The sequence below is a fragment of the Lacerta agilis genome, chromosome Z (assembly GCF_009819535.1).
Source record: "Lacerta agilis isolate rLacAgi1 chromosome Z, rLacAgi1.pri, whole genome shotgun sequence".
NCBI classification, from domain to species: Eukaryota; Metazoa; Chordata; class Lepidosauria; order Squamata; family Lacertidae; genus Lacerta; species Lacerta agilis.
In genome coordinates this window covers 19510012-19534184 of record NC_046331.1, presented here as the reverse complement: position 1 = coordinate 19534184, position 24173 = coordinate 19510012, and the positions used below count along the sequence as shown (strand labels likewise).

Genomic DNA, 24173 nt, shown 5'->3' with positions numbered 1-24173 from the left:
TAATAAATTCTGTGAAAACATCAATACAACTATGTAAAGGAGACAGTGAGCATTCCCTCTCCCAAAAGATGCGGCAAACGTTAAGAGCTTGTTTAGCGTTTCCTTTGAAGAGACACAGCCCTGAATCTGCTGGATGCCATTCCGTTAGGGCAGTGTTTCCCAACCTTGTGCCTCCAGATGTTTTCGGACTACAATTCCCACCATCCCTGACCACTGGTCTTGCTAGCTAGGGATGATGGGAGTTGTAGTCCAAAAACAGCTGGAGGCACAAGGTTGGGAAACACTGCGTTAGGGTACGGAAAAAGACATACAGGTACAGTGGTACCTTGCAAGACGAATGCCTCGCGCAGCGAAAAACTTGCTAGACGAAATGGTTTTGCGGTTTTTTAGGCGACTCGCAAGACGAATTTTTCTATGGCCATGCTTCGCAAGACAAAAACATTTTGCAATCCCCCCCCCCCCGCACAATGCAATACGAAACGACTTGCGGAACGAATTAATTTCGTCTTGCGAGGCACCACTGTATGTGCTCCCTCAACTGCTACCCAGCAGCAACCATTCCATCAGGCTTCCTGAACTCTCCATACCAGCTGTCCATTACAAGAACCTTAACTGTAAGAATGCAAACCAAAGGACAAAGACTGCCTTACTACTCATTTTCGGTAGCAGTTCTGGAAGCCCTTTCAGCTAAAGAACAGGGTAGAAATGCTATGAATGAATGAATGAATGAATGAATGAATAGGCCACTAGTTCTGTAATCTGTAGGCCGCCATCAAGAAAGCCCTCTCCACAATGACCACCAGCATACAAAGAAAATAATCTAAGCAAGCTCTTAAAGAATGGGAAGGTCTCATATAGAAGAAGTCACATGTTCAGCAATCAATGCTCAGGTTAAAAGCAGAGCCTCACCATCTTGAATTTCACCTAGATGCTCTCTGTCACCAACACCAGAAATCATCTACTTAACAGCCCTACTGGATCAGGTCAGGGGTGACAACTATAGGGGGCCCTAGGGGCCTGAGCACCCACAATTTTTTTGTTGTGGGTGCTCAGAACCCACATTGCTGGGCCCCCGACACAACTTCCAGTGCCTTGTGAAGCACCAGAATTCATGTCCAAGGCCTTGCGAGCCCTCAGAGATGCTGTCCAAGGCTTTGCGAGACCTTGGAGATATTTAACAACATTGGGAACAGAGACCTTGCAGGACATGATAGCTCAGTTGGTTAGAGCTGACAAGAGTGTGGTGCTAATAACAGCAAGGTTGCAGGTTTGATCCCTGTATGGGGCAGCTGCATATCCCTGCATTGCAGGGGTTTAGACAAGATGATCCTCAGGGTCCCTTCCAACTCTACGATTCTAAGAGGGTTTTCATTTTATCTTAGAGCAGTCTGTCCTACCATGGCATTTGAAGCAATGTGTGCTGGTAAATGCCCCCTGGTAAGCTCGTTCTTTTAAAAATCTTTTTAAAAATCACATGCAAGAGGGTTTGAATCTCACAATAGAGATTCTATGTCTAGAAGAGATGCTACTCAAAGACTGCCTGTCTAATAAATTTACTTATTTGGATAGGCAGTTGTCCACACAAGGTAGGGGGGTGGGACTGGGTATGCTAGTCCACAGCAAACAGCAATCTGGCATTTTGAGATCATGCATGTCCATTTACATACATGTATGCATGCCAGAGAGATATGACAGACATCTGCCACACCAAGATGCAGATTCTAAGCAGTTGGAGGAAGGGACTCAGACTTGGGAAATAAACATTACAAAAAGAAATATCTGAATTTCCCTTAAGAACAAGAAGAGGATTAACAACAGAGGTAACTTTAACAAGGATCATCCCTAACACAACAAGATGCGATGCAGATGGCCACTATATATGGCAGGACAGGGCAGAAGGTAGATTGGGATCTACCAGCAGATCTCCAAGCAACAAAAAGCTTTTGTCCCTTATGAAGAAACACTCTGGAAAGATCCAGGAATGGAACATTTCTTGGCGGATAAAAACAATAACAACATTAATGACCAAGTTTTGCTTCTCAGCTGAAAGGTCTCAGAAGATGAAACTCTCACGTTAATTGCAATTTGTATCTCATGTTTTTATTTTCCATATCATATAGTATTTTAAATATGTGCATGTCTTATCTTTTGCATCATACTGAATTTTAAACAAGGAAATGTTTTAATTAATCCTCAACGTTTTTATTCCTTGTATGCTCTGGGTCTGTGACAGGATAATAAATCACAGAATCTATCTAGCTAAAGAATCCCTAACAAGATGGCCATCCAACCTCTGCTTGAAAGCCTTCATTGAAGAAGAGCCCACTACTTTCCAAGATAAGTCCATCTCACTATCAAATAGCTCTTATTGTCAGAAAGTTCTTCCTGATGTTTAGTTGGAATCTCCTTTCTTGTAACTCAAAGCCACTGGTTTGTGTCCTACCCCCTGGAGCAGTAGAAAACAAGTTGGCTCCATCTCTTGTGTTACAGATAATTGAATATGGCTATCATGTCTTAGAACATCAATCTTCTCTTCTCCACGCTAAACAAACCCAACACCCTCAACAATTAATGACTGATCAATTGACAAAAATCCTGCCCAAACCATCTAAAGATTAAGCAGGAGTAGATTTTTTTTTGTAGTGGATTCTGTGACCTAGTCGTGATTCGTGGGCTAAGCAAATGCCTAGGAGGACCCTGGTCCTTAAATCTATGTTCTGCACCTGCACCTGCACACGCACAAAGCACACACATAAAAGCACACCAGGCAAAAGCCTCTATATGGGACCTGGTTCCAGTTAGTGGATCACAGAGTTCTAGTTAGAAAAACAAAGGATTCAATAAAACCATATAGTGCCTGGTCTGGTCTATGGAAGCTACTCCTTCAACTCCAAAAAAAGGGAGGGAGAACAAGACACAGTTTATTGTATTCATTATTGATCTAATTATCTCATTTATAACTCACCTTTCCTCCAAGGAGTTCAAGGTGACATGCATAGTCTTTCTCCTCCCCATTTTATCCTCAGAGCAACCCTGTGAGGTAGGTCCAGCTGACAAGTAGTGACTGGCCCAAGGTCACCCAGTGAGCTTCATGGCCAACTGGTGATTTGAACCCTGGTCTCCCAGGTCCTAGTCCGACACTCCAGCTACCACACCACAACTGGCTCAATTTCTCCTCCAAACAGTAAACGAGGAAGAGGTGGGTGTGGCTTCAGCAAAGAGAAAAGGGTCTGTGTTTCCCCTTAAATATGTCAGGAACCACATTAAGTGTTATATGCAAACTCAACCCTGCTGAATTCATAGCCGCAACAGATGGCCTGGGACTGCAGAAAGGAGGCGAAAGGACAGTCTTGCCCTGTCCATTGGCCGAAGGAACAACAACCACCAGCCAGCTGCTTATTAGGCAAGATCGGCGAGAGAAGATCAGCTTGACCTGAACCAAATATAAATACATAATAGCTTAGCAGTTCATTGCAGTCTTGAACAGTTGAACCCTGTCCTACATATTTTGCAAGCTTTGTCTTCTTAGTCTGAAGTCTGATACCTATTATTATTATTATTATTATTATTATTATTATTACTGCTACTAAGGAGTTGCTTTGGGGGACAGTAAGGTTAACAACTGCTGATATTTTGTGATGACAGTATTATTTCATAGTACCCTATGCAAAATGAATTACTGGATTCTGTTTGCTTTTAGCTTTGTGTACATCTTATGGGCACTGAACTAATGTGACTTCAATCACACGCATCTGAAGACAGACGGATTGAAATTCTGCAAGTTAAATGCAAGTTAAAGGTGGAGAGCTTCAAAGCTCTTTTTGCACTAGGTTTTCCTGGAGCAAAAAATATATTTTCAGCTCTCAGCCTTGTTTTGGGGGGGGGGGCAAGGTCCTCCTTGTCACACACTCACAAGATCTCACAGGGCTGTCTGAGATCCCAGGAGATTTCACATTAGCAGGGCCCTCTCAGCACAGTCACTCTGGAAAGTTGGGGTGCTCGTATGGAGGAAGTTTGAGTACAGTCATACCTTGGAAGTCGAACGGAATCCGTTCCGGAAGTCCGTTCGACTTCCAAAACCAAAGTGCTGCTTCCAACTGGCTACAGGAAGCTCCTGCAGCCAATCGGAAGCTGCATCGGACATTCGGCTTCCAAAAATAGTTCACAAACCGGAACAGTCACGTTTGGGAGCAAAAACGTTTGAGAACTAAGCTGTTCGAAAACCAAGGTACAACTGTACACATTTTTGTGTATATATTGAACCCCTGGAACCAAACCACAGCATAAAATACAACTGTACTGTAGTTATAGAGTAGCAATATGGGGTGCTGTGTTGTTGTTGTGGTTGTTTTTAGTATTTTGGTTGTAAACAACCTCTAGTACAGTCATAATTAACAATGAAAATGAACTGAATGGCAAAAAGTACCCGTATGCAGCCTACAAGTGCTCTCAGCTGCCCTGAGTTCTTGGTTGGCAGGCAAGGACTTTTTTTTGTAAGTTATAGGTGTTCTTAGTCCGCTGCTGCCCTGCTCCCATTGTAGAATATTACCTGAATTAATTAATTGCTGTCTGAGTCTCACTTCCACAACCCAATTGCTGCTGCTATTGCTTCCCTCCACAAATTACAAGTTAGGAGCAATGTGTTTAAGTCTTCTTATTGTTCTTCTGTTACAACTGTCTTCACACTCTAACCATTATGCAAAACTGGCTCTGGAGGATTGGAGGAACCCCAGAATAGATTTAGGAGGGGTGGGGGGGGGGGAGAGAAGTGGGAAAGCTCCATTGTGCAAGGAGAAATATTTGCGCCAACAGAACTAGAGCCAGTGTGGTGTAGTGGTTAAGAGCGGTAGACTCGTAATCTGGGGAACCGGGTTCGTGTCTCCACTCCTCCACATGCTGGGTGACCTTGGGCTAGTCACACTTCTCTGAAGTCTCTCAGCCCCACTCACCTCACAGAGTGTTTGTTGTGGGGGAGGATGGGAAAGGAGAATGTTAGCCGCTTTGAGACTCCTTCGGGTAGTGATAAAACGGGATATCAAATCCAAACTCCTCCTCCTCCTGCTCTTCTTCTTCTTCTTCTTCTTCTTCTTCTTCTTCTTCTTCTTCTTCTTCTTGACTTAGCACTACCCTGACTTAGCACAAACCTAACTTACGTTTTTCCACAAAAAAGGACCTAAGAGCAAAGAGCTCACCACTTTTGAAAGACATCATGCGAAATAGGGTTTTTTCCTCCTCGGGGCTGGACACCACCTTATTGGCAAGTAGACCTAGACTTCTACAAAGCTGCTCAACTACATACCAGGAGAGAGGATGTTTTTCATCTTTGCGGGTTTGAATGCCTCAATCTCTGATGACCCCGTGCATCGGGAAGGCTCACTGCCTGATCTCACGCAGAGTTAGGCATCTGGTTTAGGCGCATGCAATTATTCATAAGACTGATTTCCAGAGCAGAGTGGAAGATATAACTTTAGCTGTTAGTTGGTGGTCTCCAATTCTGACAAACTTAGCAACAGGCTACTTTCCTTCAAGATGGCGTTCCCGTATAGTTGTGCCATGCCAATCCTTAAGAAAAACGATCGCTCAGATCCTTGAAGCTACAGACCTACTAGTCTTTTAGATGTAGACTCTAAACTATATAAGTTAATTAAATAAGATACAAGAATGGGATAGGAAACAATCAGTAAAAAAACAATCAGGTTTCATGCAGGGCAGGAGTATTGTAGACCAGACTTAGCAGCAAATTTGTGAACATACCAACAATCCAAACAAGTTCACTTTTATAGCCACTGTTCATGTTCATCAGCCTTTGATTTAACAGAGAGTGATTACAGCGTAAACATTGATAAAATAATACTCTGGCTTATTCAGTTACAACATCAAGTGAATTATTTGCCTTATCACAAGCATTTCTTATCAAGCAAGGAGTGAAACAAGGCTATATTTTGATGTCATTTCTAGTAACTATTAACTATTTAAATCCAGGTATGGCTTTCCCCTTCCTACTTTCCCCCTTCCATTGGAAATTGCAAGCTGTCCGAAATGCTTTGGGCTGATGACCTGGTCTTGCTCTTCTTGAACAAAACAGGCTGGAGGACTAAGCTTTGCTGGTTGGAGCATTTGAAATGCTATTTCACTGTTATAATTTTTGTGTTCTTCCATGTAAGAGATCTATTAAATAGCACTACTGTTGCAACCCCCTCCCCCCAGGACCTTAGGATGATGGGTAGGCAATAAATAAAATAAAATAATTAATGAAAATAATAATTAAAAAAAACCAAAAGTTGTTGAGCTTTTTTCTTTTACGGAAAACCTCAGAATCCAAACCCGCTCCCCGCCCCGTCAAATTAAAGCTTGGAGGGTGGGCACAGGAGTGTTAAGATAAACAAAGGATTTGTAATCTCCCCATGAGGAAATATCTGTCTCTTAGAACCCATGTTCTCAGGAACTGGATTTTTGGATCATGATGCTGATCAAGACTAAACATCTGTGGTTGATGCTCCCCCCTCCCCAATCCGGTACACCCAAAATCAAGATCAACCATTCAAGGCCCCGTTATTTCTATTCACAGCCGAGCTTTTACAAAATCTAGGTTTCGGCAGATGCCCTCAGCATATTTGGACAGGGGGATACCTTGGAATCTCAGTTGCAGAATGGATATGGATATTCGGTTGTAATCAGATCTAAAATATTGTGCGTATCTCCATGCATATCTGCTTTTCTTTTATTGATTTGATAATTGCAACGAAGTGCAGACATAACAAACAGAAAACAAAGAATTAAAAATTTAAGCCATTAAGTGCTGCAGCATGGAAGGACAAAAGCACAAAGCTACAGTACAGATCCAAAGAAATAATAAAGTATCAACTCATACAAAGATTCCTTTTACAAATAAATTATTATGCACCTATGGATAATAATATTATTCTCATTCTTGAGAATAAAGATTATATATAGTCTTAAGAAATAAAATTTGCGTAAGAAGTAAAATTTGCTGTTCTGTTCTTTCCATTTGGAGCCCAAAGAGACATATTTATCCCCTCTTCTTCAGCTGTATTCAGAATGTCTAGCTGATAAACTATTGGACATTACACATTCGGCAGCTAAATTTGCACTGTCAAAAATTATCATGTATTACAAATCTTAACACAATGTTTTGTTACCCTTGCTGGATGGCACACATGGTTACTAATGGTTGTCCCATGACTTTCTGCAACATGCATCTCCTTTAATTCATGCATTGTTTTGGAAACTATATATTTTTTGCACTGGAAATGCCTTTGGCTATGCTCAATAAAGCTGACTGTCAGCACAGCAGCAGCAGCAGCTGGTGGTGGTTCCCCTGCTCAATGGGAGGAAAAGGCACTCTGCATGTGCTCATTTCAACTCTTTTAATATTCCTACTGGCTAGAATAAATCGCACTGGCTACCAAGCTTGGACACAATTTGCTGACTGGGACAAATAAATAAATTCTGGTCCAAGCTGGGCGGCAATCATATTTCTCATTTCATAGAGTCACAGAATTGCAGAGTTGGAAGACCCCCCAAAGGATTATCCAGTCGAACCCCCTCTGCAATGCAAACCTTTCCACAAAGACAAAATTTAGAATACATCAACCAACAATCAGAAAGGGGGGAGGGCTCCTTTCCTGCTGCTCTTCAATATCTATTCAGAGGTATTATACAACTAATTTCAAATCATGCATGCAAATCAAACTTTAAAACAGAGAAGCGCAGAATTCATCCAGCAAACCCCCTGTTGAAAACCCCATCAATGGTCTAGCTGCAATCTGAAAAATGCACAGAACTTTTGTCAACATTTGGGACAACTCACATGTCGTATTGTGAAGTGTGGAAGGTAACAGAGTCACTCCTGGATGGGAGAACACGTTTCCCCAGTGAAACCAAGCACCTGGTAAGCCTAGGTTTACATTTCCAATCTTTGGAGACACCAGGTTTGGTAAAAAGCCACTCCATCATCAATGCCTGAGCCAAAAGCACAGCAAGAATCCTATAGACTCAAGAACACCAGACTCTTCCCTCAGCAAGTGAGGCAAGCGTGGAACCAATGTGGAAGGGAAATGCCTACGGGCCCATACAACAAGAGAGAGACAGACACACACACACACACACACACACACAAGAGAGAGAGAGAGAGAGAGAGAGAGAGGGAGAGAGAGAGAGAGAGATCTCAGTGCCTCTCCAAGAATACATACCAAGGGGGATGTACACGGTCAAGGCAACAACTGACATCAGGCATGCGCCTTCCCTGTGCTCCTTTTGGCGCAGGCTAGAAGCACTTTTGTTTAGGCTAGCCAATCTAGATATGTGGAATGTTGATATGCAATTTAGTCATATTTCAGCTTAATCACTGATTTAACTATATTTTGAATTATTATTTTTTGTAAACAATCAATCAAACAAACAAAAACAAACAAACAAACAAACAAACAAACAAACAGATGCTTGCAACTTTGTCCCATGTCCATCATTTTAATGCTTTGTTCTCCTGCAGAATGCTTAGAGGTTCTATTTGCTGTCAAGAAGGCAAGAGCCAGTGTGGGGAAGAGGACCTGGAGGAGACCAGACTCAAATCTCACCCACCCACCCACATGGCCATGAATCTCATTAAATGAGGGGCAGAGTCATGCACACCACATCCTGAGCTCTTTAAGAGGAAAAGGTAGGATGGAAATGCAATGAATAAATGACTGAACTGATGATTTTATTTTAAACCCTACTCCGCATATCTGGACAATGTGTTTTGTGTGTTTCTTACACTGATCGTAACAATAAAGATTTGAAGACAGAAAGGATGGTTTGTTTATTTATATATCACGCTTAGATTCCATCTTTTTTCCTCCAAGGAGCTCAAGGTGGCACACATGGTTTATCCCCCTCCTCATTTAATGCCTACTACAACCCTGTGAGGTAGGTTAGGCTATAAGAGGCAGTGACTGGCCCAAGACCACCCAGTAGGCTCCATGGCCGAGTAGGGATTTGAACTCTGGCCTCCCAGGTCCTAGTCCAACACTTTAACCACTACACCACACTGGCTCTTAAAGGTTCGGAGGTTGGGCCAGATGGAGCTCTCTTCCAGGTCCTGGAATCCCACCGGAATGGCAAATGGATCTTACTTGAACACTAGCAATGGGAGAGCATCCTTCACCAACCCTGAGGCAGCAGGCCAAATTGCAGTGGCGGGGCAAGGGGAGGCTATGTGGCAACAGAGGGAAGTTGCTAGAGGCTCTGGAGCAATAACTGTGGGCTGCAGCTGCCCCTGAGAATCTGCCTCACACTGTCTAATGAGAGGGCTGGGCTTGCCCAGGTTCTAATTCTGACTGTATTCAATGAAACCCTTGCTCAGCCATGCAGTACACCACAAGAGCAGCCACAGAGAGCTGACAGCATCCTGCTGCAGAGTGTGGTTTCTGTTCATGGAGAGCAAAAGTGGAAGGCATGGAAGAGGGTACCCTGGAACATTTCCCAGAATTCTCTGCAGTGGGCAAGCATTCTGCAGTGAATAAATTGATGTGGTACGTGTGCCCTGGGGGAAGGAAGTTTGAAAGCCACAGACATCCACAGCAGGAGCCATAGCTAACTGAGCAGTTTGGCGTCTGCTCTGCATGAAGTAGGTGCCAGGTTCAACTCTCATTGGGATCCCCAGGTACCTTATGCCCAACACCCAGGAGAACCACTGCCACTCAGTGTAGACCATACTGAGACAGACAGAGCAATGGCTCTGACTATCACAGCTTTCTACAGTCTATTTATTTTAGTTATCTGCTTAACTTACAAATATAACTGCTCTTTGTTATCAAATTCCAGGATGGTTTACAAAAAAAAACACTGAAAGAGTAGTAAGCAAAAATCACAAATACTGTACAAGAATCCCATAGTAACCTCCCCGCAACAATGCCAAACAGAAAACATATCACTCAAGAGGCTGGTAAAAAGATGAGCAAATGTTTGTTTATATACGTCGGTCTCTAACTAACTCCAAAACATACTCCAGCAGGGAGCTGGAGCGACAAATGTGCTACACCAGCGAAATATCTGTCTCTGGTTGCGTCAAGATGTACACTGGTAGTCAATGGGAGCAACCAAGAAGGCCTGATTCACAGATCTAAGTGAATGGGAAGCTTGACTGAGCCGACTGCTGCTAGCTTGAGTGATGGCCCACCAGCGGGAGAATTACCACTCTAGTAACCCCTATCCTGGAAGGGTCAGGCCTCCCACACCCCTTTCTGCCTACAGCACTTTTCAGTGACAGGTGCAGCTATCAGGAAGTGCTCTTGTTCCCCCAGCTGTTTTTAAGGAAAGCCAATTTCACATTAGAAGATGGCTACTGGCCACCATGATGGCCATGTTTTGCCTCCAGTGTCGGAGACAGAAATGCTTCTGAATACTAGTTCCTGGAAACCACAGTAAGGGAAGAGGCTCTCGAGCATCTGTTGGCCACTGTGAGAACAGAATGCTGGACTAGATGGGCCATTGGCCTGCATCCTTCAGGCTCCTTATATTCTCCTGATTCGCATTAGGGAAGTACAAAACTGAGACATCACCTGAAAATACCACAAGTTCCCAAGGATGGTTGTGCAGACAGGTAAGGAAAAAGCTAAGAAGAAATTCTCAAAGCACCAGCAAAATACAGCAAGCCCACAACTTATGTGCATTTAACTTGTGCAATCAGCTGTTATGTGTGTTGCAAGAAAAATAAAAAGGGGTGGACAGAGTGCAGGGTTCCAGGAAAAATGACTTTGGCAATCCGGCTTGCCACGGAACCTAATGTGTCTTGACTATAAGCGATTTTAGCTTTAGGCATTATCCTCGGAACATGAGCCCTGTCTATGTTGCGGGCTTACTGAAGTTCATTCTGGGCCCTTTGAGGACCTTGGGCCAATTTGCTCCCTTTCTTTGGTTACATGCATGAAAGGCAGGCTGCTTACCTGAACGATCCATAATCAGGAGGATGCTGGTACCTCATCAGCGGCCCTTCAGCTCGGCCCTGCTGACCCAGGCGGTGGTCGCTGTAGAAATGCCCAGGGTCGGGCTGCTTACAGCTCATCGGCGGGGTGGGCATGTTTTTGTAAGGGTACTCAGGAGGGGGCCCCCTGTGCTCCATCCCTTTCATGTTTGGCTGGGGAGGGGCTGGCACAGAGTTCTTGTAGAAGTCGTTGGTCTGCTGGGAGGAGAGCGGGGAGAGCGGGGCGCTTGTGACGGGCGCGTGGGCCTTCACACCGCTGGTGGCCAGAGACAGCTGCATCAGCCTCTCGCTCAGGGAGCGGACGTGCCCTTGCTTTAGGTCCTTGAGTCCTTCGTCCTGGTGGACCTTCCCAGGGCTCACACGCTGGACTGTCGGGCGCCCCTCAGTCCTCATCTTCTGGTTGGAGACCCCCGTCACATAAAATGCCGCCCCAACGCTGGCGTGCTGCTGGCCCCTGAAGTACTGGGACTGGACTTTCGCTTCCTCGTAGGTTGGGAGGTCTTCGCTGTTCTGGAGCCTTGGGGAGAGCTGCTTCTCCATGACACTGTTGTCCATTTGTATTTCCTGGCCCTGGGGTTCCTGGCGGGCAACATGGGCTCCGGTCTGGTGGTCCTGGGGGCTCAGCCCTTCGCTTGGAGCCCCTGCGCTCCCGTTGCTGGCGAAAGCGGGTGCGTTGCCCGTAGCTTGGTGATGCAAAGCGAGGAGGTTGCGGCTGTCGTTTGGGTTCCCATATCGCAGCTGCTCCTGCAGCAGGCGCTGTAAAACTGTCGTGGCCGTTTGCTCATCTGAATTCCTCATCTCAACTGCGAGGCCTCGGGGGCGGAATGCAAAAGGGGGCGCACAGGCTGCCCGTGACCTGGAAAGGAGGGGAAGAAAAGAGGGGATTGTTGGCCTCCATGTTGAGCTGAGAAAGGTGGAAGTTCGGGGGGAGAAGGCTGAAAACCCCACACCTTTCCTTATTCAGGTAGTGGGGCTTAACGAAAAGATTGCCATTAGTACCTTGGGACCACACAACTTGGGACCAATTTGTCTATGAGAATGCCTTACCGTGACTGCTTCAATCTGTGGCATTAGCACTATTACGGGTGCTACCTGTAACACATTTGCAAGAAATCAATATTTTAGTGTTGCTTGACCTATAGTCTGGAACTCCCTGCTTATTGACATCAGGCCAGGCACCTTCAATGCACTCTTTCCAGTTCCTGCTAAAAACATTTTTGTTTAGACCTACCTGCACAGACATGTAGAATGCTGACACACGTTTTAATCTGTTTTTCATTTATTGCTGTTTTAATCTTTTATATGTTTATAAGAGGGTTAGTTTTTTTTTTACTGTTATTAGCGATAATTTTATTGCTTTCTTTCCTTTGTAAACCACTGTGAAGGGATGTTGTGGTTGTTTTTTTCTTTTTTTAATAATCAAGACATGTCTAAATTTTGTGAAATAATAAATAAATTCAGACAAAGGGATTTACGGTATCTGAGAAGGTGGTCTGAAATAATAGCCATCTCCCACAAGCAGCGTCAAGAGTCTAGCCATAGGTTTGATTGCTGAAATACAGACAGCGCATATATACTGTCAAGTTCACACCATCATGTTAAACCATGGTTGAAACCTCATTTGCAGACATGGCTAAAAAATTCTCACTTTGCTCCCACCCGCCACCACTCCTGCTATGCTGCCAGGAGAAGGGACAGAGTTCATGGCTGTGCAGGGGTTTTTTTTTGGGGGGGGGGAAGCAAACTTCTAAGCAGTAAGCTCCTTATTTGCTCCTTGTTTGCAGAAAAACAAACCAAAAGCCCAAGTTTGGACATCGCAACAAGCTAGCCCACTGGTTCCCTAACATTTTTGGCCCATCAGCCCCTTGGTTCCTATAAGCTGATGCCCACCCCACCCCACCCCGACTTTACCTTATAAAGAATGCTATTTAGAATAGCGGTTTTCATGATCCACTAAGGAAGATAATAAGACAATCAAATTCAGAACAGTAAGAGTTACTTGCACATTTATTCAAAATCCAACTAAAACTGCTCCGTTTAATTAATCCAACCAGACTGATGAACTTGAGACAGTGACAGCAGCTTTTCAAAGTCTGAGCATCATTTGCACCCTCAGCGCCTCCTGCTGTCACCTTGCCTCTTAGAACCCCCTTACATAATCCCACCTCTACCAGGTAGTGCTACTGCCCCTTTGGGAAGCATTGAACTAGACTCTGACTTGTTTCCTGGCAGCAGCAGGAGTAGAGAAGGAGCACAGAAATAATTGTTAAATGTAAACAAGCTGGAGGGCTTAACACTGGGTAACCCAAGAGGAACCAGAGTGAAAACGGATTTTAAGCTCTCCACCTTGCTTGCTGGGCAAGACTCAATTTGCACACAGGCTCTGGGAGAACAGGCGATTCTCTCTCTCTCACCCTCATCCACTAGTTATGAGGCAGTTCCAAAGGCTTGCCTATATGCGATTTCTGTGATCGTATGCTAGAAACAATTAGAAATGTCATCAATAAATAAATATTTTTTAAAATGGTATCTTGTTGTATAAAACAATAGAAGTAAACCAATCTAATTTAACAGCTTAAAACTAAGCAGGAGAGAGAATAATGCCTAACAGTAATTTTTTTTTAAAAAAAGTAATATACAAATCATCCACACTCTCCAGAGGTCCTGGCCACTAGAAATTCCTCAGTTTCTAGTTGTTTTCTGCAACTCAGGAGCACCCCCTTGCAACCAAGTTGAGATTTCCTGCTGTGAGATTTGGGACTCTCCTCTGGTTGGGTAGAAGAGCCAAAGACAGCCTTTCAGCCAGCTCCCCGGGAAGCCTTTTCATGTGTTGAAGAGGAAAACTTTCAATTGTTGTACGATTTGCATAAGCAAGCAAACAAACTGCTTTCACTCAGTAAAATGGACTACTCTCTTGGGCCAGGAGCAGGAGGTGAGATCTGGCTGATTTTCACCCCTTAAATCACTAACTTTGCAGGTAGCAACTGATGGTATCTTATGGGGAATTTCAGATAGTCTCTCAGTGTGAGACCCATTGAGGTTTGCAAGTTTTACTTGTGGAGCTCTTGCTGTGCTGGCTGATTATTTAAGGGGTTTCTAATGGGTTCTGGTTTTGCTTCTCAAAACGGCTCTAGCAGCAAAGCAGTGCCTCTCTTCTTGCTTTGACTTTCATTTCTTCTTCTTCTAATAATAATAATATTTTGGATGGCTTCCCTAAAGAATAACGGTTTCCCCCCTTTATTTGGGTTCTGCTGCATCTTCTTTTTTCCCCTAGGAATGCAGGGCTGGGGAGAGCAGACTGGAAACTATGACAAAAAAGGAAGATTTCCTTTGGATTTCCCTTCCTGATCCAATAGTCGCCTTTGACTGGACTTAACTGTCCAAGGGTCATTTACCTTTACCTTTACCCTTTCTGTGTACCTACCCATTCTGAAGTTTTATTTTGTGTATCTGATGGTGTGTTTGGTATGGAGCGGGGAGTGAAAGTAGGATAAATATTCTTATATCTTGAAATAGATAAGAAAACCATTCTGGTTTAATTCTTCGTTCCGGTCCTACCCATCTGTGATAGTGAGTTAGATTTACTGGGTGCATATTGTCTGCTTTTTGAACCTAGGTCTGCAGCATGAGACATAGCATCTTTCTAGTCCTTTCTGGAGATCACAGAATCATAGAGTTGAGGATCATCTAGTCCAGCAAAGTTTGCTGATGACACTAAGTTGTACAGGGTTGTTGTTGCTGCTTAACTAAAAGAAGCTATGAGGCGACAAAAAGGATCTCTCCAAACTGGGTGAATGAGGATTAAAATCACAAAACTGGTTCAATGTTAACAAGCGTAAAGTGATGCCTGCTGATTCTAACATTACATATATGTTATTGAGGTCTGAGCTGGTGGTGACTGACCAAGAACAAGATCTTATGGTCATAGTGGATGGATCAATTAAGATGTTGAACCAGTTGTGGCAGCACTGGAAAAAAGTGGGGGGAGAATTAAAGTTTAGGGATCATTTTGAAAAGGACTGAAAATGGAACTGGCAATATCATAACAGCTTTATACAAGTCTATGGTGCAACTGCTCTAGAAATACCGTTTATAATTCTGGTCACCACATCTCTTAAAGGATATCATAATTCCGGAAAAATTTAGAAAAGAACGTAAAACCCCAATCTTGTTGTCCTTAGTCTTGAATATCACATTTCCAGAAGGCATGGATTGAAATATTCATCTCCCCACCCACCACCCCAAGGCATACAAAGGAGAAAATGTTAAGATGGTAGCTGAATGGGAACAAGATGCCAGTGATAATTACAGCTTAAATGTATGTTCAATTAGTGGTGAGATAAAACATGGGAGAAGTGGGGTTTTTTTGGGTTGCAGAGAACGAGAGCTCCTTGCCAAGGGTACAAACAACCCTCGGTATGCCTCTGCCACTGAGTTCAATTGCGACTTAGCTGTCTAAAACCATGTGTAGATTTATCACATTCTCCAGCTTCTCCAGCAAAGTATCCTTGGATCTTTCATATATAAAGGGATAATTGAGAGACCTCATGGATTGATCTCCATAGAAATTTTATCAAACAGGACCATGCCACCATCATCACAAGAAAGCCAAAACACAACTGGGATATTTTAGGAAAGATTGTAAAACAATATTGTGAAAAATGAATAGGGTGAATGTGTGTAATTTGATGAGGATCCATCTATTTGTGACTCTGCTCCTGAAAATATTTTAAGAACCAACTCCTGGATCTTTTGCTAGGGGGAATATTAGAAAACAAATTGCACAGTCCATTGAGCAAATAAATTAGTATTACACACTGCTGTAATGATAATAGTGCTACCTTCTTATAATTGGTTTATGGATTTAGCACAAGTAATGCATAAAATATTATTGTCACATAAATTAGTGTTTCATACTAATCTAGAACAATATGTTACACACACACACACGTACCAGTATTTATAAATATTAATTATTCAAATGGCTTGTGGTTGGCACCCTATTTATGTTTGTGGGGTCCAATTAACAATTGCTATGAAAAATGTGATATTAAAAATGTGTCACTGCAATAAACCTTTGCGATACATAAAAAAGAATGCCAAGACACTGCATTTTAAAAGTTCACTCTGAAACCCAGTAAGGGAGGGCAGTGAAGAGCTCCCAGCTCACCCCTGTGCCTTCTGCCTGCGGTCAAACCTATCTTACCACTGTTGGCAAACTAAGATACAAGCACTTTCGAACAGAGATTTATACAGCCACATGAAAGCTGCCCACAGTTATCTTCTTGCTTGGAAAAGATTGTGGAGGCCTTTGATGTACCTTAGAAAACCGACTTAAACTGGCGACTCCAGCCTTGGCTCTTGCAGCATGAAGTGGGAGTTCTGGTATGTGAGATGACGATAGTCCCTCTTTTCTTCCTTAGTCAAGAGTAGCAGCGTATTTTTGGGTCCCTTGAAATTTGGGTTAGCTTGGCAATTCCTTTACACTTTAGAAAATTCTGAAAAACAAGAAATGGTGGAAACTGATTAAATAAGGCAATATTAGAAAACAGCTGCTAACTTAACTCTGGAGGCATGGTGAGATAGACTATGCAACACAGCCCTTATAGAGAAATGAATGAAGCATCTTAGTGTGCTCAGGAACACAAAGGCCAACGGTGATTTTGAAACTGTATGGCCACTGGCCCATGTATATTCAGTGCGCTGGAAAGGGCAGTTCTGCTCCCCACCCATAGCTTCCTCTGGGCAAATCTGTTAAGACAGAGAGTAGAATTGTAGAATTGGAAGGGACCCTGAGGATCATCTAGTCCAACCCCCTGCAGTGCAGAAATATGCAGTTGTCCCATACGGGGACCGAACCTGCAACCTTGGCATTATCATCACTCTAAACAGCGGAGACATCTAACTGATGTGATCCATTCTAAACTATTTACAAATTTAATGTTTGGCTGCATTACTTACATGGTATATGCCTGGAATGTTTATTGGGGGTTAGGGATAAAATGTTTGTGTTTGTTACATATACTTTTAGAAACTGAAAAATAAAGTTAAGAATTATTGGGTTGTTTTTTTAAAAAAGGAAACGTTCCTATTTTCATTCGGGGCATTTGACAACACTGCATCCAGTTTTGACATGCTTGATTAAAATGCTGCATTAAAAACAGCACCTATTTCTATGTAAAGCAGCACATTTTCTTCCTAAGTTCTGCCCCTAAGAGAAAGAAAACTGAGCAGATCAGAATCAGTTAGAATTACAAATCTAAGTAAGATTAATGCTGCCAGTGTCAGTGCTGACACAAATAAGGCACAAGAGCCTTTCTGGACCCCCCATAGCACCCCAGAAGATAAAAGAGCCGACTTCAACACTAGAGAGGCATGTTATTTGTAGGGCAAGGGGGTTGGTCTCCTAATGATAACTGCATTAGCCTCTCTCTATTGCACTTAAAGTATTAGCAGTCCAGCAGAAAGAACGGAGTTTCACCTGCTAAAGAGGATCCCACAGGCATCTGGATGGCCATGTGAGAAGAGGATGCTGGGCTAGATGAGCCATTGGTCTGATCCCACAGGCTCTACCTCTGTTCTTATGTAGGATGCAGTATTTGTCACTTGCAACCAAAAATGAAAGCTGTGGGAACAGGCAGCCGAGCCTTGTGCAACAGGGGTTGTTTTGGCTGGCAGGAGTGTGTGCATGTGTGTATGTATGCAAGCAAGCATGTGATAATAGCAGCTGTTTCTGCAATGAGAAAGGATTTTGGAGCATGTTGTTTGTATTCATTTGGTCTTCAGAGGGGCTGAGTGGGGGAGAGGTGCTTTAATTCACCAATCCTCCCAACACCCTACTATTCTGTCAAAATTGATCAAGGATTTATTACAAAACTCTCTCTTGTGTGGGGTGGGGTGGGGTAGGGTACGTGTGTATAATTTGGTTCCATAACCCATTTGAAGCGGACACCCCTTCTCTACATTCTAGCAAACTGTGAGGAACAAAATCAGTAACTAAAGGACAGAGATTGAATGACCGTTTTATACATATATGCCATTGTTTTATTTCTTATTCAAATTTTGAGCCACTGATTGTATGGATTCTGTGACTAAACCCAAGAAGATAACCAAATTTAAATTGGTTAAATAAGAAGCGGCATGACAGAAGTTTATGAAATTATGCATGCCATGAGGAAGTCGGTAACATTTTTCTCCCACTCTCCTATCACTGGAACTCACGGACATCGGATGAAGATGAATGCTGGAAGTTTCAGGGCAGATAAAGGAAAGTCCTTCCTCAACACAGAACAGAATTAAACTATGGAACTTGTAGGATGGCCACCAACTTGGATGGATTTAAAAGAGGATTAGTCAAACTCCTGGAGGGAAAAGACTATCGGTGGTTAATGGCCATGGTGGCTCTGCTCTGCCTCCACAGCTGGAGGCAATAATGCTTCTGAATACCAGTTGCTGGAAACAACAGGAGGAGAGAGAGTTCTTGTGCTCAAATCTTGCTTGTGGGCTTCCCATTGGGGCATTTGGCTGGCCACTGTGAGAGAAGGATGCTGTAGATGGGACACTGCCTTGAACACACAGGTTCTTATTTTCTTAAATCAAATCACCTCCTGCTAGATTCAGAGGGATGTACCCTGGTGCCGCCCCCTCCCCGATGTTTTGGACTGCAACTCCCATCAGCCACAGCCAGCACAAATACTGGGAAAAGGCTTCCTAAGCACATCTGCCAACAAACATTCCAGCAAAGGTAAATCCAAGTCTTAGAACAACAGAAAAGCAGAACCTTTCTGGCATGTTTTACAAAGAGCTTACTAAAACCATTCTTACTTCAGCTGTCCATTAAAAAAAAAAATGCCCAAAGCCACTCACAACGCAAACATAGTTAAAATAACAAGCAGTGAAGGGAAATACAAGGAAAACAGAAGGAGGGGGAAAAAACAGATTCAGACCGAAATACAAAGACAAAAACCTTAACAGAGCAGCTGGTCAAATATCTTCTGGAAAAGAAAAGTCCTCCTCCTGCAACAGAGGACCACAAGAAAGGAGGGCCAGGCAGGACCCACTAGGACGACAGTTCCACGGGCCTGGAATGGCCACATCCCAAAGAGACACACTGCTCAGATGCTGGTGGGATGCAAACACTTTTTCCAGAAAATCTTACGGCCTGGACAAGTTCATGAGGGAAAAAAGAGTTATTGAAGCACCCTGGTCCCAAGTCATTAATGATTCAAAGGGTCATAGCCCACACTTCAGATTTTGGCCTGAAAACAGACTGGAAATCAGTGTAGCTGTGGCAGGAAGTGAGTCACAAGCTTCCCCAAACAGGCCGTAATTAGCATTCTGGACTCCTTGAAGTTTCCAAAGGTAGGCCTACTTAAAGTACAGTATGACTGAATCTCACACAGGGGTTCAGTTCCTAGGGTTCTGTGTATACATGAAAATCGCATATACCCAAACCCTTGGAGCTGCCTGTGAGGGATCCTATTCCCTCCCCTTCAATACTTCCCCAACAGTGACTCTCCCTAGGTTTCACTGACAACTAGGATGAATCCTTCATATGGGAGTTGTCTCTGGGGTACCTCAGGGCTCTACGTTTGAATACCTCTTGCCACCTATGGGATCTCCCTACCAGGGTTCCCAACTACTGCAGTTTGCCTTCCCTTTAGGCAAATAAGTGGCACACTTGGCTTCACTGTCCAGCCCTCTGTATGACAGGAGAATAAGCAAACAGTTTCCTCTTCCACAGGAAAGCTTTGTTCTCTCCTCTTAGTCACACCTCTTACTGATACACTGCCACAGTCAATGAACGTTTAAGCACATTTAACTTTATTAGGTAACTTGAAAACATGGATGTCTCAGGTTATTACTGGTACAAATCTTCTTCTCATGTAATTCAGCTTAGTTATAATATTTCCTGCATCCCTTTAGCAATGGTAATGACCTTTCCTCCCATTCCCCAAAGCCTAACCTCTCATTTTCTCTCTCTAATCCTCCACCCCCAACTGCCAAACCCCCAACTGCCTTTCAACGGTTGTTCCCGCTCCTTTTAGAATGCCAACTAGCTCCGCCTCCCAGGGAACACCTACCTAAAATGGGAGTGATAGGTTAGCCCATGATGAACCTGAATCATCAGCAGGCATTATTCCGCCACACTGCCCCCACGCCTAGGGAGATACCGTATATACCCGAGTATAAGCCGACCTGAATATAAACCGAGGCACCTAATTTTCCTACAAAAACCCGGGAAAGCTTATTGACTCGAGTATAAGCCGGTTCACCTTTGCTGCTGTGGAGAAGGAGGAGGAACGAGCAGCCCGAAAGCAACCCTTTGGGCTGCTCCTTCCTCTTCTTCCTTTGCCAAGTTTGCATTTATGCGAGCAGTTCAGGAATGGAACAAGCTGCCTGGGGAGAGTAAAGAACCGCCGTTCTTGTATGCTTCTTAAGGAACTGTTGACTGGGGAGAGCGGGTGGCGGCACGAGAAAAAGAGCTTCTTTCTCGCCACCCCCACCACCTGCCTCACTCAAGTATAAGCCGAGGGCAGCTTTTTCAGCACAAAAAATGTGCTGAAAAACTAGGCTTATACTCAAGTATATACAGTAGTCCTCCGTATTCCCAGAGCTAGCACACTGAGCAGGACTTGCCCAGCAAGTAGTGCAAAGAGCTTAAAACCTCTTTTCACACAGGGTGAGCCCAAGCAAACCTGGTGCAAAAACGGCTTTTAAGCTGTCCACTTTGTGCAATTTCATCCAGCCTACATTCAACCAGCCCGCATATGACTGAAACTGTGTAGGTTGAATGCGCGTTAAATGCGCGTAAGGTGCAATTGTACGGTATGCTTGATGTGAACAAAGGCATGCGTGTTACCATGCCCATGACTGCATCCAATGTTACATTCCCAGGCTGAGCACCAACTATGGTATCCAAGTCAGAACAGGCTGTTCACCTCAGCAAGGAGACTATTTTGCAGTGGGGAAGGCAGTTCACCAACAAATTCTATGCAGTCACCTTCAAAGACAGACACACACAGGCCAGATGGGGCATCTGAATAGAGGAATGCAGTCATGACAACGTAATCCGACTCCACCTTTCCAACCTTCCTCCACCTAGCTTGCTGAGATACCACAAATCCTAAAGCGAAGGCTCCCAAATCTTACTGTTAATTGCTTCTGGCAAGCTCTAAGCAGCCCAAATCATTTTTTTATTACAAAAAAGGGGGGCTTTATTTGTATTAGACAACGTGAAAGTCTATTCCTGCCTCTTTGCTGCCATATTCTCTCTGGATAATCCCATTTACTTGTTCCACATGCTGTTGTTTTAAACAGACAGACACACTCTTCTCTGTTCTCCAGAGTATACTTTGGTCGCCAAAAATATTCCACAGATCCTAGTTTTCAATCTTAAAAATCTATTTAAGGGGTGGTGGTGGTGGTGGTGATTACTTCACTGGGTGAAATCAATGAATATTTACGAATAAGCCACAATGCCCAGGAATTCCACTCTCATGCTGACTGGGATGATTAAGATGACAAAGACTGGCTTCTGATTGTGTGACCAAGTTCAAAATCAATTACCTCCACAGTCACCATTTTCTGTAGGCCTGAATTCCAGCAATATTCAGTCGATCGACAGCAACAGCAAAATTTTACCTGCCTGGATCAGCCCAAGGTACTCCTTAGTGTAATGACCCACATGCTTAAACCTCATGCCTCACACAAGCTTGTAGTCCCAAACCTGATCTTATCTCTCCTCCATTTTATTCACCATCCTACTCTTTCATTCTTATTTACTTATTTTTGCTCACCTGTTCATTTCACCAATGCAGTGTTTTCCTTTATTTCTCCTTTCTTATATTTATCTTCACCTCATTTCCTCCATTTTGCATGGTTATTTCCGGGCTGGGGCCCTCAAGAAGCAGGCCACAGAACTTTCACCTCACATGAGAGACCCTGCAGGCATCTCACCATGCTCAGACCTGCAATGGTACCTCATCACCAGGGAGAGAGTGGCCGATGGTCACGTCAACCAGAGCTAGGGAATGGAAACCAGAAGCCACGATCCATTGCCACGGGACTGGAAGAGTATCAAGGACATTTGAGGAATGGGTTCATGTTTTTGAAGCAAAGGTGTTGTTAATGGAGCGCAGTGCCTCGGGGGCATTCTCTGGAGTGGGCCACAAACTCATCCTGCAACTGCTTCAATTATCCTAATTCCATGCAGTGCACACTTCAAATGTCAAAAAGGCCACTTGAAAAAATATGGAATGAAATAAGCAATATGTAAGTGATCACGTGGGGGATCAAGTACTTGCAAATTATGCTGCATACTACTTCCAGAGAGTGCTGCGAGCTATTTGTCAGATTGTCTGCTGTAACTGAAACAGTAACAGGCACATACAAGTGCTTCTCCTCTGCTTGCAAAACTAAGAAAAGTGGGCCACAAGATTTGGTGTAACCTGCAATAACTTGCCCTGGAACGAGAGACCAGCCGAGCCAAGAAATTAATAGGGAAATATTCTTAATTGGAAATAACAAGTTCACTTCCTTTTGGGGGGAGGGCATCAGGGGAGTAATCCAATGTTAGCCATAATAAATAAAACTTGAGGGCTCAAAGGCTTGGGCTAGTAGACTATTATTTCACAGTAGAAGGTTCATACTATTCTCAGAACACTCTCATTATGTTTGAGAAATGCAGGCACCACACAAGCATCCACCTGAGTTGCAAGAGGAAGGCAACTGTGTTAATTGACAGTCTTATGAGAAGTCTCTGAGAATCAGAAGCATTTCTCTGCCCTCAACCCAGCAGTTAATCTCTGACTGTACACCACACTCAAAGCTATTCCTGAAAGAAACCCCCTCTAGTAAAATGGGGAAGATTTGTGAAAGTGAATCCAGAAGAAAAGGGCTGGGCAAAAAGGACAAATGCTCAGCGTCCCGTTCAGCCTGAGGCATCACTGTCAGGCTGTGCAAGTACATAATGCAAACTTCAAAAGGTGGCTTCTGCCCAGAACTAGAAATTCCCATAAGCAAACAACAGAGATCAAAAGCAGAGGGGACAGAAATCCTAAAGGACCCAACTGAGAGCCTGTGGAACTCTTAGGGATTTCTTCAAGTGATTAAGACGCTTGAGCTGGAGCAGAAAAAATAGGGGCATGTTGACATGAGAATGAAATGACCAGGAGGGAGGCATGGAATGGAAAGCTTGGCTAAGAAGAAAAATGTTTACAAAACAACGTCTTTTCAGCTTTCTGTATAACTAGAGTGAAAAGTCAGTTATACGAAGTGTACACAATTTGTCCCAATTAAGTAAATACAGTGACAAAGAAATGGGCTGCATTGACAGTTTATGCTGCTTTAGCTACCCCTATCCCAGTTGCCTACCAACTGTGTCTCAGGTGATCACACAGGTGTGGCACCAAGCAGGTGCATGGACAAGGGCCAGTATTACACATCCTCATTCCAAAGAGTGAGAGTCACCCTCACCACCACCTCCTGTTAATTAGAAACAAGAAGTGAGACTGCGGGAGACATACACATATTCTTAGCATGAGCTCAGCTTCCCAGCTCCTAATGCAACGGAGTCGTACAGGCGAAAGGCATAATGGAAATTACTTCTATGACCCGGTGATGCAAGGCAAGAGCTCATTTTCAGCAACCACTTGCCATTTTAAGAAAGGAGTTTAAGCTGTAACCATGGCCCATGTGATCTGAGCGTTTCCCAATCAATTAAAGTTCAAAATCGGAACACCACAACACATTCAGACCAAAATAAAAATAATATAATAATAATTTGCTGAGCCAAATTCTCCAAAGTGAACCAAACACAGTATGATCGCATGTTACGTGGGGAGTTCGATTCCGAGAGTTCTGCATATACACGAAAATCATGTATACCCAAACTCTTTGAGCCACCCCTGTGGCTAGCAGGTGAGGGGAAGAGAGAAAGACTCCCCAGCACTCCTAGACCCTGTATGCTGAGTGGGCCTTGCCTAACAAGCAAGGCAGAGAGCTTAAAAGCTCTTTCCAAGCCAGGAAACCCCAAGTGGACTTGACATAGCTCAGTCTCTAGAGCATGAGACCATTCATCTCTAGGCCATGGGTTCGAGCCCCGCGTTGGGCAAAAGATTCCTGGTGGTTCCCAAAGCTTTTCAGGCAACCACCCACCCGGTTCCATAAACTTGCCCCCAGTGTCCTC

At 43.8% G+C, this 24173-nt stretch overlaps 1 protein-coding gene across 2 annotated transcripts in view; it reads right to left on the bottom strand.

The window, feature by feature from the left end:
- The window catches only part of AMOT (angiomotin), a 65619-nt gene that overhangs the window by 23404 nt on the left and 18042 nt on the right, over positions 1 to 24173 (bottom strand). For both annotated transcript variants that reach the window (XM_033137024.1, XM_033137023.1), the window contains exons 2-3: positions 16305 to 16482; positions 10947 to 11840 (exon numbers count right to left, since the gene is read on the bottom strand). In XM_033137024.1, coding sequence (XP_032992915.1) covers positions 10947 to 11782 — 836 coding nt within the window. In that variant the 5' untranslated portion in view covers positions 11783 to 11840; positions 16305 to 16482. The remainder of the gene's footprint in view (positions 1 to 10946; positions 11841 to 16304; positions 16483 to 24173) is intronic.